Source organism: Podarcis melisellensis, assembly GCF_964234715.1.
Source record: "Podarcis melisellensis genome assembly, chromosome: 5".
NCBI classification, from domain to species: Eukaryota; Metazoa; Chordata; class Lepidosauria; order Squamata; family Lacertidae; genus Podarcis; species Podarcis melisellensis.
In genome coordinates, this window is record NC_138537.1 from 49528776 (window position 1) to 49542164 (window position 13389).

Sequence of the window (13389 nt, forward strand, 5' to 3'; positions counted from 1 at the left end):
GCTCCACCACTGCACATTAGGGTCCTATTTTCACTAAACCCCAGGATTTTTCCCCAGTTTAATTGTAGCCAATTTGTTAATGCGAATTTGATCATGAAGGATGGTAAAGAAATATTTCAAGTAAGTATTAAACTCAGGAAAACACAAATTTATCATTATGTACCTAACATACATCAGGATACACTTACTTAACACTGAATTATGTCTGCTTTTTTAGTCCAGTCACACAATTTGTAGAGTTCATCAAGAGCTGGTTGTATTTTCTCTTCAAACATAAATCACAGGCTTTCTTTCTGCCTTCCCACTGTCCATGCCAATTGCCCCCTGGAGAATTTTATCAGCTAAGATCTCCCATTTTGTACCAGTCAATATTGCTATTAAATCAACTTACATCACTTATAATCTCAGTGGAAGCCTTTGCTGTCTGGAAAGGAATGGCATCCAGTTTCAGTTTATAACCCCCATCTTGCATTTTCTTCCAGGATTCCTTGTAGCAAATCTGTTTTAAGACAGTAAATGGGAACAGTTTGAAGCTCTCTCCCCAATCATATGCATTGAGAAAGAAACCTGCATTAATTCCCTTGTTCCTAGTTTTGGCAAATATACCTTTAGGCTCATCTTGGGTCACAGCTCTCTTCCAATGCTGCACTTCACTGTTGACAGTGTGCTGGATCCAGCCCCAGTTATTTGAACTAAGGTTACAATGAAATCAATAGGGCAAATGCCTTAAGCTCTACTGGTTTCTATGGGAACCCAAGTCCAACTATGTTGTGGTCTGGATTTAATCCAGTAAGTTTAAATGGAAAAATCAGGGATACAACCCACCGAGTTATGATTTCATGACTCCATCTGCAGGCAGCAACACTGGGAGGCCATATTTTCAGAGAGCACTTGCCTTCAGCAGTGGTGGTTGCTTTTTCTTTTGTGCTTCATTTCGCTGCTACCACCAGAGGCAGTGGCAATAATATGGATGTTTTCTTAAACAAAATACTTCAGATGCAGTACTGCTCCAAGGCATCTTGGGGGTGGGGGGGAGAATGGCAGCCAGACACTAACGAAAATGGTAATTGCCAGTGTTCATATGGGAGCACAAATGTTTGTGTCAGCTGCCATTTCCCTCCCCACAATGGCCCAGACTGATGCTGTACCAGAAGCATCCTGACATAGAAAATGGTGGCCAGTCACTGCTGCTGCATATAAAGAAAATGAAGTAATCCCTCTCCCTATGAACCTGTCAGCAATTTTTTACACTATACCCCACCCCATTTAGGGACCAGCATTTATTCTCTGACTCACATGAAGATTGACAAAATTCTTTTTTCAGCAGTTTTCACCTCAGCCCTAGTTCCTGAGCTCTTCTGCATCTTCCTAGCAAGTCTTTTTAGACCAAGTCACAGAACCTATAACACAATCCTGTGCTGCCTTTCCTAAAAGTAAAGGAGGAAACTAAGGCATGTGGGCATGGGATAATGCTTCAATGACAGTCATTGCATGCAGGCTGAGATAGTCTTAACATGATCACCCTCAGGATGTAGAAATCTAAATGCATTGTTATCAATTCCAGCTATGATGAGTGTAAAGAAGTCTCCCAGAACAACATGCTATTGAAAGTGTCACCGCAAGACACGGCACAAAATGAAATCTCACCTCACTGATATTCACAGCATTTTGTTTAGCTTGAAAGATCTCAGGAAGTTCTGCCGTTTGGGTGTAATGATGTTTGACATTCTCTCCGTGTTCCTTATATATCCTCTGCAAAATACAAAAAATACCGTATATGACGCTTGCTACATATGCCACAGTGGTTCACACAGACCGCTAAAAAGTTATATTGTGTAAAACAATTCTTACTACAATTACTAAAATTATTTGAAGGATCAGCTCTCCCGAATGAAGCTGTCTGAGCACTTTGATCTTAGAAGAGCCCCATACCAATAATAATAATAATAATAATAATAATAATAATAATAATAATAATATAATAATAATAATTTATTTATACCCCGCCCATATTAAATAAAATAAGTAACACAGTAGTGGTGTTTAATACTACAAGATAAGGCATTTCCCAACATGCAATTGTCCTCAGGCATGGCCGTGCCTATGACCACATGGGAATAATTCTCTATGAAGCAACCACACATTTTCACAGGGTGGAATCCACTTGGTGCCCTTGCACTCACAGAAAGGCTTTTGATCCAGCAGTGGTACCCACCAAATGACTATTGGAAGAGGAATAGAGAAGATGTTGGTAGAGTCCCCTTCCCCATTCAGAACCCAATTTCCCCTGAAAAATGCCTTCAGATAGTTGGTGAACCCTCTAGAACAGGATGGAAGGTGGAATGAGAGGCCACATGGGGGAATCCATAGATATCACCACCCCTTCATTAGCCAATAGCTCTGATGAATCAAAAGTCTGTCCATTAGTGCAAGGGAACTTCTTGGATCCCATTCTCATTGACTTGAATGAGTGTGAACTTGACTGCTGGAATGAATTTTTCAATACCCAGTTTGAGAATATTATTCATTCAGATTTTTTGGTTTAAATTTGGAACCTCCCAAAAGAAAACATTACGGCACTGGTCCAATTACAGATTGCAAATATTCTAATTCATGGATATAAAATTTTATCACTCAAAATACAGTTGAAAATGCATCTGTACAAATGTTCATTTATGTTAAATGTTCTATACAAGGGTTTCCACTGGGCTCTGTGGAGAATGGAAGGTTTCCATTCTGATTAAAAGTGGCCTTTGTAAGGTTCATCTGATTAGAACACAAATTTCTTGGTTCCTAGGAATGATCTCAGTGACAGGGAGTGAAAAAGAAAGCCTGTGTTTCAATGAGGTCGTTCAAAGAGGATACCACTCTTATAATCATAATGTATATACATTATAACTTACATCCACAGCCTGGTTATAACTAATTCTAGCCTGGATCATCTCAGGAGTGTCTTTAATACTGGTAAACTTCAAAGCATATGGATGCTGACGGTACTTCGTCTGTTGAGCAGAAAAAGATCAAAGCTGTGAATTTTGTGCTGCTCTTTCATGCTATTTGAAAGGAAAAAAAATCATAGGTTGCTTGAGATTAGAGTGAATTTGTGAACATAATTATTATTCCTCTTTCCTTAGCTTCATCTCCTAGGAACTTCCAGATTAATATTTGTTTCCATTTAACAATAACCTTTACCTATTAATCCTTAAAAGAAATCTCACTTAAATTTAAGGAAAATATTTCAAGATGATCTACGCCTACTAAAATACCCAAGGTCCCATGACTGGAAAATCTTTTTCAAATGGCCTGAAACACAAAACAGCATTTTGTATTAACAGGGTCTTCTGGAGGCAAAATAATTCAACAATAGGAGGCAAAACAGCAATATTTCCCAGGAGCTGTCATTCAGGTGTTGAAAATGCAATGTCCTTGTAAAAGAAGCGCTACATGAAGGGAAGATGCAGGGGGCATGCTTTCATGGGAAAGTGAAGCCAGTAACGAACAATATTTTCAGAGAGTTGAACTCAAGTGGGTATGACAGAGGCTCTGATTCCTATCTGTGGCATATGCATTTTGAACATACACTTTCATTTCTTTTGCGCCACCATGGCTAAAGCACTATAAACTTCCTACAAGACCTATGTTCAGACTGAGACATTTATATACTTCTTATTGTACCACCTTCACCTCTCTGTATTCAATCTGAGTGTGCATAAAGGCCTTCTTAGCATAATTAATATAATTGTCAGTGATGGTACCCTTTAGAATCTCAGAGGTTCTAACTGTGGATGGTCAGTTTAATTGTGTTCAAAATCATCACCAAGATGCATTGTTGCTCTTTGTTGGAAGTGTGTGTGTGTGTGTGTGTGTGTGTGTGTGTGTGTGAGAGAGAGAGAGAGAGAGAGAGAGAGAGAGAGAGAGAGAGAGAGACCTGGTTAAAAGTAGGTTCTCTGTGCCTATAAGTACACCTTATATGGCTTTTTCTTGATTCACTTCATTAAAAAACCTAAGCTAGTGGGGTAGCAATTGAGCATTGTTTGATTGTCATTATTATTCATGATATCATTTGTCACCTACTTTGTTTTTGCAAAGGCTATATGGACTCCTACTGTTTTGTGTTTGGTATCTGGCTTCCCTCTAATTATGAGTCCTATTCCTGGTTTTGAGGGCTTTCATGTGGGATGCCTTTTTCTTTTCCCCCTTTGAGTGGAAATTATTTTAATTTTATACAGACATTTTGCACGCATTATGCAGCAAGTTTTGTTATGTGCTGTCATGAAATCTCACCTCACTAATGAGTTCTCCTGCCTTCTTAGCTTGCTTCACATTTAATGACCCAGTGGCGATCCATCCAACGCCTTTCATCCAGTTCAAATCTGCTCTGTATCGGTTCTGACAAAAGGAAAAGAAAAATGCCCCATTGTTGCTGCTCGCACATTTAAAATGCCACCTAAAGAATTCACACATCAGAACACCAGCTGAGCCAAATTAGTGACTGCTTTTGTTTTATCCACTTCTTTGCAGTTGTGGGTAGAAATGGGAGGGGGGGGTTAAGAAAAGAGATGGTGATATCACCAACAGCAAACATTTCTGCTATAAGATTTAAAAGAAAAGGGTTTTCAAAAGCTTTATTTTTTTATATTAAAAAACCCTCCTGTTAGAGCTTGCTAATGGTTTGTGGTTAAATCAACACTGCAGGGATATTGAGTACTAAAACAGTGCAGGAATGTTCCGGAAGATTTCTCATCAGATATTCCACTCTATCCTGTGCATGTTTACTTGTAAGTAAGTCCCGCTTGGTCCAATGAGACTATTCCCATGTAAGCGCAGACATGATTGCAGCCCTAGGGTGGATGGTAGACATTTGCCAGAACTTGCGATGTGTGACAACATGTAACCACTTATCAAACTTGTGGCATAATGCCTGGCGGTGGGGGGAACAGGCATCTCCATAGGTGTGTGTTTGTGGTTTACCTTTATATTGCACCTATATGACTAAATATAGGGGAGAAGCATAACATTCCTTTATACCAGAAGTGTGAAAAGCTGCAGTAGCTTCATAACATCCAGGGCTCCTTCATTTCCTGGTCTAGCATAACATTATACAAACTGCTGGGTTGGAGGATAAATGCAGTGGAGGATGGTTCCTCAAAGCAAACAGGGCAATACCCCACCAACCTCAGCCTTCCCTTAACCAGCCCCCATCTGCCTGCCTCCTTACAACAACAAGGCAAGAAGGTAGCTCTGGCTGTCACCTTCCTCCTTTGGCCTTGCAGAACTCAGTAGGGAGGGAGATGGGAGCCAACCCACAATTAGTTGGCTCCACCTGTCATTGGCTCTGTCTCAGTCAACTGCTGGTTCCCATCTACTACTGGCCTCCCTGTGTTCTGCACTACCAGTGATATATAATTCTTGAATAATAAAAATAAAAATAAATAATTAAAAAATAGACAATGTGTAACTTACATCACTCTGCAAGTCATATGCCCGCTTTGCCCATTCCACCTTCATATCTGTAGGCAAGGCAGTATAGCGATGAAGAATTGTCTTGTATCCCCTATCAGTGGCCAAATCCTGAGCTTTCTTGGCATGGACAATATTTACCATATCCATGGACACATTATACTGGGTCTTTACATTCTCAAACGCCCTTTTATATTCCAGGTCACTCTGCATCTTCGACATATGAAGCGAGTGAGCCATCTGCGAGTCTTCGTTCACACCTTTCACCCCAATCAACTTTCCTCTCGTCTTCTCATAACTCTCCTTGTATTTTACCTGTTAAAAGTGGGGGGAGGGAATGGATCATAGGTACAAAGAAAGGTAATAAGCTCAAAGCCATTGTAAGCAACAGCATCGGGTTGAAGTAAACGCAACATTTCAATAAACCGGTTTAATAGGCTACTTCAGAAAAGGCACTTTGGCCTCCTGCAAAACTACTGACAAGCACGCTTAGTATGTCTAAGTACAACACATCCGTACATCAAAAGCATACTTTTCCCGCTCAACGAAAAGCAGAAAGCAAGTAATAAGGACTAACTTTTATATGTGGTTGAAGTGCACAAAATGAGGATGCTTGCATGCTCTTTTTTAATGTTTCCAAAAGGAGCATCTTTTTCATTTACTGCTTGTCATTATTAGCACAGTCCTATGCACCTAAGTCCTACTGTGTTCAGCAGGGCTTATTCACCCTAGTCAATTTGTTTAGAACCACAGTCTAAGGTCCTAAACACATTTCTCACTGAATACACTGAGATTCGCTTCCAAGTAAAAATGCATAGTATTGCATCATTAGAGAGTGCTGCACCTTCTTGACAGAACCAGTAGCCCAAAAGAACAACACACTTGGCAAAGGAACATGTATAGTTCCTTTGTTATTTGGGTTGTCAGTTATTTAGCTTGAGGAGACAGATCCGGTCCTACCATTAGGGAAAGTGAGGTAGATGCCTAGAGGAGCAGCTTTTGCATGCCATGAAAGGGCAGCACATTTTCAGCGTTTTTTGTATTATTATTATTTTTTCTGCAGAAGTCATAGCATCTTGGAGTGGTACTGGGAAGCTGTAGCTCAAAAGGTCAAGTTGTGCTTTTGAGCACTAGCACAAGCTAAATAAAATGTATTGTTTCAGGTAAAGGTCAGTGAAGAGATACGGAGCTCAGGTAATATCTAAACTCAGAGGCTTGGGAATCAGATCCTAAGACAGGCTTCCTCAAACTCGGCCCTCCAGATGTTTTTTGGCCTACAACTCCCATGGTCCCTAGCTAGCAGGACCAGTGGTCAGGGATGTTGGGAACTGTAGTCTCAAAACACCTGGAGGGCTGAGGTTGAGGAAGCCTGTCCTAAGACTTTAGTTCTGAAATTTTTCACAGAATTGTGTTTGATGGTAATTCAATAGCTTAGTTTTCTTGCGCAAAGCGTGTTCTCCTTCATGGAGAGCACGTGTTGCGGTGGGGGCCACCAGGACACTCCAAAGTTGGGGGCGGGCTAACTGATCGTTGGCCACTGATGCGATTGGGGCTTCCCTTGTTGTTGGGAAGAAATTAATGTTGCCATTTATTGATTGAAAGCCAGAAATGCTAAAACTCCTTGCACGAGGCTAGGGCTTCCTCTTTTCGCCCGTGCAGCGGATTGCCCGTCCCTCCCTCCCTAGAATAGGGTTGTTCGCTTTGACCTTGCTATGCCTGTCATGGGGTCGTCTGCTTTGGAGCGGGGGCCTGGTAGGAATTTTGTCCATCTGGCTGATTGGCTGGGGCCATTTGGTTTTTGCCTACTGCGTAGCAAATCGTCACAACTTGTAAGGTTGCGGTTAGGCATTGGTTTATGGTTTGGTTGGTTGAGGGGCATGGATTGGCTGTGCCTGCCCCTCTAATGCTGCTGCTGCAAGGGATTCCGTTAAAGGAATTGAGGGCTAACTATTGCTTGTCCACTCTGTCAAGGGGGCTCGGGCCATAGCAATGAGCTCCTGGTTGCATTTGGGGTGAGGGCAGGTTCCCTGCTCAGTGTAACCCCCAAGTGTATTCCCCCATTCTGACTTTCGCATCGTGCGGAATGTCAGTCTGTCCCCCATGGTGGGGGCAGATAGTCGCAACCAATGCCTAAGCAATCACTCACAAATTTGTATTTTAATAAAGTTGTGGCCAAAATTATGCCAAAAACCTTAAACAAAAATTCTGTGTGATGTGTGAGTTATTGGGGTGGACCTGGGGACCTCGACACGCAATACATTTTTTACAGAGCATTCCATCTGACTATCCTGTGTTTTGAGGGATTGAGTGTCAATATCTGATAATGTGAGAGACTAAATACTACTTCTTGCAGGATGTTGGGCTAGTAAGTGGGGCAGCCAGATGAGACCATTGTACTGCTGTACTGGTTGCCAGTGAGCTACTAGCCAAATTCGAGGTGGTAGGACTAGCATAAAAAGCTGTAAATGACATGGGATCCAAGTACTTAAAAGATATTATATATATCTGATATAAACAATCTCAGCAAGTGAAGCTTTGTTGGTGGTGCCGCCGCTGAGGTCTACACAGCTGGCAGAGACACAAGACAGGGTCTTTTCAGTAGCATTTCTCTGTGGGATGCCCAGGAAATTTTGTGGGTTTTCCAGGAAAACAATTAAAAGCATCCCCATTTACTCTGACCAACAGACACTGCCCCTGACAACCATGAGAATCGCTCACTGAGATAATGTTTGTAACTGTTCTGAGATCTTTTGTGTTTATTTGCTTTATAATTTTCTGTGCCCTGGGCTCTTTCAGGGTGAGATATCTCCTTCTGGGTGAGATATGAATCAAATTAATATAAATAACATGAACAACAGCAACATCTCGAACACACAGCAAGGTCATTTCGGTTGGCGTTTATTTGTTTTGGTCAGCCCTCTGTACTGTGATTTGGAGCTCAGGTAATGTAGGGGTGAGGAACCCATGCTGCACAAGAAGAAGCCAGTGTAACAGGACTAGCCTCCTCTTCCCCCTGCACCATCCCCAGATCTGCTCAGGAGGGTAGAGAGAACCCCCCCCCCAGGACAGCACACAAGTGGAGGAGAGGAGAGATCACTCCAATGCTTACACAGATGGAATGACTGCCTTAGGGTGACACTGAATCCCATCTTGTGTGTTCAACTTGAATCGGTACTCACATCACTTGCCAGGTCCCTCTTTGCTTTGGCTGTCAGGAATGGTATGGCATCAAGATGAAGTTCAAATCCCTTCTCCTTCTGGCTCTCCCAACTACTTTTGTACAGTTTCTAAAAGGATTTTTAATGCCGCAATTATTATTTTTGTTACTATGCACCATTGCCATAACAGTAACACCCAAAGTTTCAAATGGTACCAGAAACCTGTGGCTTCACGAGGTATTAAAAACACACTGGATTAAATTGTTCTTATTCTAACCTGCATGTCGCCTACTGCTTAAATTTAGGAGTACCTCCATTAGCATACCAATACAGTGGTACCTTGGGTTAAGAACTTAATTCGTTCTGGAGGTCCGTTCTTAACCTGAAACTGTTCTTAACCTGAGGTACCACTTTAGCTAATGGGGCCTCCCGCCGCCGCCACGTGATTTATGTTCTCATCCTGAAGCAAAGTTCTTAACCCGAGGTACTATTTCTGGGTTAGCGGAGTCAGTAACCTGAAGCATCTGTAACCTGAGGTACCACTGTATTGCTTATGTTAAAGGGCTAAAAGAGCAGTTTAAGGGCATAACTACTATAACACAGAGCAAAACAAGCCCAATGGTTATTTCTTCTCCTAAGGCCCCCTGGAAACTGTAGTTATCTGGCAGTGGCTTGCATTCTCAACACTCTTATTAAACTGTAATTCCCAAAATTATTGGTGGGAATCAAAGAAAGTTAAAGTGGTAAAAAACAACAACCCAACAACCATACATTTATAGTATATATGCATTGAACCACTCTTGAGAAAGCATCAATCATTAGCCACAGAATAAGTATTTCAATAGCATGAAAGCAGAGGATTCCCATCCATCCATACCTCACTGATATTTGCTGCATTTCTTCTGGCTTGTATGAAGAGGGGCTCATCTTTGCTGATGGTGTAATTATGAAGAAAACCCTCTTTTCCTGACCTGTATGCAACCTGTTTACAAAGGCAGACCAAACAATATCAGTGCTGGGCATATTTGATTTAAGAAACAATCTGTAACAATTTTCAAAGGTAAACTTCCTGGATGCTTACATCCAGTTAGTGTATAGTTTGTACCGTCAATGATGTTTTTTTTTAAGTTGCCTCAAAATCAATTTATGTTTTAGACTGAACAATTATGGTTGATATCAAAGAATAAAATGAAAAGAAAGATGAAAGAGCACGAGTGCTAAAACACTTGTGAAATGACTGGCTATCTGACTGTATCTTTTACCTCAGTCTGAAACCCTCACTAGACAATAGTTTCGCTTAAATTGAGGGTTGTGCCTTTAAAGCACATTTGAAGCACAGTCCACACACACACACACACACACGGGCACTGCAGTTTGTTGAGGGTTGCTGGGAACTGTTAACTCTGTGAGAGATAAACTACAGTGCACATAATTATTTAAGAGAAAGAACGTGTTTCAAATGCGCTTTAAACGAATAGTGTGTACACAGACTTAAATTATCTTGTTCAGAACATTAAGAAGGGATGGCGGCCTACTTCTGCCATTTCCCCAAACACCAAGACAGGGATAGCGAACACTCAGCCCTCCAGATGATGTTGGAGTCCATAGTAACCAATGGTCAGAAAGGGTGGGAGTTGTAGTCCTTGGAGGGCCAATGATTCCCCACCCTTGCTCCGTGGCCTCACTTGTGCTAGCTACTGGATTATAAACTGTATTATACAGCTACACTACATTGCTAACCTGTATTGGTGAAAGCAATACTGATCAAACAGTGGTGCGGAGCCTGTGGTGCTCCAGAAGTTGCTGGACTACAACTCACATCAGCACCAGCCAATGATAAGGGATGAAGGGGACTTGTAGTACAGCAACATCTGGAGGACCACAGATTCTCCACTTCTGCACTAAATAAAACACTGATTTCCCTTATTATGTAAAGGCAAAACATTGGTCTAAGGGGAATGAAACTGGATTATAATTATTATTAATAATAATTATTAAATAAAGTCTAAGCAATGGGAAATATTTTAAAATGAAGCCATGTGCAGACAATCTAATCCAGGTACCACGCAAGACAGGCAGTGTATTTTTAATGACAGAAAGAATAGCCTCACTGAGGAAGAACAGCCACAGAGGTCCATGCAGATGTTCTAAAAGATCCAATTTAGTCTTTTTCTCTCTAGTTAGGTACATGGCCTTTATCACCATAGTATCTGAAACCTGGTCAGCACGCCTCTTGATAACCCTTTGGGTTTAAAGGTTTTCTACCTGCAGAAGTACAGGGAGTTCAAAAAAATCTTAGAAGTACACCTCAAAACTATGTAAAGCAATGACAAATTTCTGTGGCTGGATCCTATTGCTTTTTCAGTGGTGGTGCCTGTCCCCAAGAATTACCCGTTTTAATGATAAAGAATCTGTGTGGAGAGAAGGTAAAGTAGGAGACTCACATCACTCTGCAGTTCCTGGCTTTTCTTCGCATGTTTGATCTGGGAACTGTCTGCCACACTTGTGAACTTTAGAGCATCAGCCTTCTGTCTGTACTTTTTCTAATTGAAATGCATTTTTTAAAAAAGATGGTATAGATAACATTACCACATTTCTCAAAGGTAAAAAAATTGACAAGTTATGCCTTCCACTTACTCCCAGCACTAGCAACAACACCACAATCTTTTCATGTTAAAACCAACTCAGAAATAGAGGCAAGGTTACTCAGATAACACAGTGGTGGAGTACATAAAGTGGAATATCCATTCTGTTTCCCAACTTTTATGCTATCATTTTACACTGATTAATTGTTCTCCCCACCCCACCCCAATGGATCATTTTAGTTATTTGTTTTCAACATGAACCAGGTTCTTTTTTTGTCCACACACACATGCCTACTTCACAAGTTGCTTTCAACTAGAGCCAAGCCTAACTATGGTTTACAGTTCAACAAACAGTACAATAGTACACAGGGCAGAAATCAAATCATCACTGCTTTGCTCCTCGTGGGCTCCTGCTGCACTGCTGGGAGCAAAGCCATGAAAAATGCAGCCCTGAAAAGTTCACAATCTGCATTGCTTTTCAACATCTGTGGCAAATGCTCAACATAACAGAAACCATGTTATTTCTGAATGAGGCCCGAATTTGTTGCTGTCAAAAACACCGTAAGAGGAAGAAAAAGACAGCCTTTTCACAGTAATGTCTGTTGATAAAGAAGAGGCACATTCTTTTGCATACTTCATGTGATTCTCTTGTACTAACAATTCATCAATCAAACACACAACCAACTCCAGGGTATGTGTTACATGCACGTCTCAACTTGGCATTTCTGCAGGGAAAGACCCCGTCTCAGAGCAAACACACCCACTCTTGCCCTGTGATGTTCCCAGCTGAAAATAAGACTGAGATTGATTTATTTTCATTAAAGTGCATAAAGATTTCAAAGAGATGCTCATTATTCCACATTCAAGATGTGGGAGAGAGTGAGGCATATTAGGAACGAGTTGTTTTCAAAAATTATGTTCCGCTCTATATGATGTCATACAAAGAATAACAAAATGCCAAGTCCTTGGCTGGAAATAGAAGCATCCAAGGTACGTGTTAGTTTTCAACTGATATACCTTTTATACAGTTCAGAAATGAAGAATTGTGTCACCTGATCATGGCTGGGTTCAACATTTTTGACAATAAGTATTTATATGGCAAACTCCAGCAGTAGATGTCAATTTGCTTCCTTGCAAGATATTAGATCTGAGCACAGCTGTTTCTTCCTGCCTCTACTTCAGAATACCTGCATAGCCTGATGTCAAGGAACTACAGTATCAGAGTATAATCACTGGCAACTTTAAATAAGCCAAACTAGCTCCTATTCCTTCTTTTCACTCTTACATATCTTCTAATTTTCTTTCTTTTAATTTCTGTTTTTCTTTGATAAGTTAGCAGAACTTGTGACTGAAGAAGCCAAACTCAACCCAGCAGGCATGTATGAGAGTTCTCCATCCAATTATAATACAGTGCCATAGTTTCAAAATATTTCAGTCTGCTTCCATCTTCCAGGAAGGTCCTGCCAGACTTTATTATACTTAACAGGAAAATCAAGAGACATACCTCACTAATAAGTTCTCCTGCTTTCTTTGCTTGCTCAATATTGAGACTCCCATCCGCTATCCACCCAACTCCCTTCATCCATGTAAGGTCTGTCTTGTACTGAAGCTGAAGACAAAAGAAAGCTCATTATTCCACAGACTAATTAGGTAGGCAGGCAGCAGGGCTAACAACTTGAATAAAATATTAGGAGGGGCCAGGTAAGCCCTGTCCCATATAATCGACCACAAGACGCAATGAATGCACTTCATTTGAATGGCAATACCCATCTACTTTGGGGATCCCAGCCCCCACAAATATATTATTGGGGGGGGGGCAAATGGACCTCGGCCACTAGTAGTTGGTTCCTACAGCAAGTAGGTAGATTTAGTTGTATCACAAAAAGACATGAATTTGCCAGCCATAGGTGATAAGTCTTTAATTTATAGTCTTTGGTATTACCTACAAATTCTCTTCTACACAAATACTGATGGCAAGCATTAGAACTCGGCTTAAAGCTGTCTTCCTGCAAAGTCTTTCCACTAAAAGTTAATATCTTCTATTGGACAAAATTTAAATTGGATTGAATTTGACACTTGAGTTATCTGCATATGAGACCCATGGATTGCTTTAATATAATATCTGGCTTGTAATGACAAAGAGTTGAGCTACTTGGAAACAATAGTAGCTAACAAGTTGCCCTCCA

General features: G+C 41.0%; 1 protein-coding gene across 1 annotated transcript in view; it reads right to left on the reverse strand.

Annotated features, from left to right (window-relative positions):
* NRAP (nebulin related anchoring protein) overlaps positions 1-13389 on the reverse strand; it is a 58683-nt gene that overhangs the window by 19848 nt on the left and 25446 nt on the right. The window contains exons 20-28 of the mRNA XM_081912025.1: positions 12708-12812; positions 11063-11161; positions 9496-9600; positions 8640-8747; positions 5464-5775; positions 4285-4389; positions 2904-3002; positions 1648-1752; positions 392-499 (exon numbers count right to left, since the gene is read on the reverse strand). Of these exons, the coding sequence (XP_081768151.1) occupies positions 392-499; positions 1648-1752; positions 2904-3002; positions 4285-4389; positions 5464-5775; positions 8640-8747; positions 9496-9600; positions 11063-11161; positions 12708-12812 (1146 nt within the window). The remainder of the gene's footprint in view (positions 1-391; positions 500-1647; positions 1753-2903; positions 3003-4284; positions 4390-5463; positions 5776-8639; positions 8748-9495; positions 9601-11062; positions 11162-12707; positions 12813-13389) is intronic.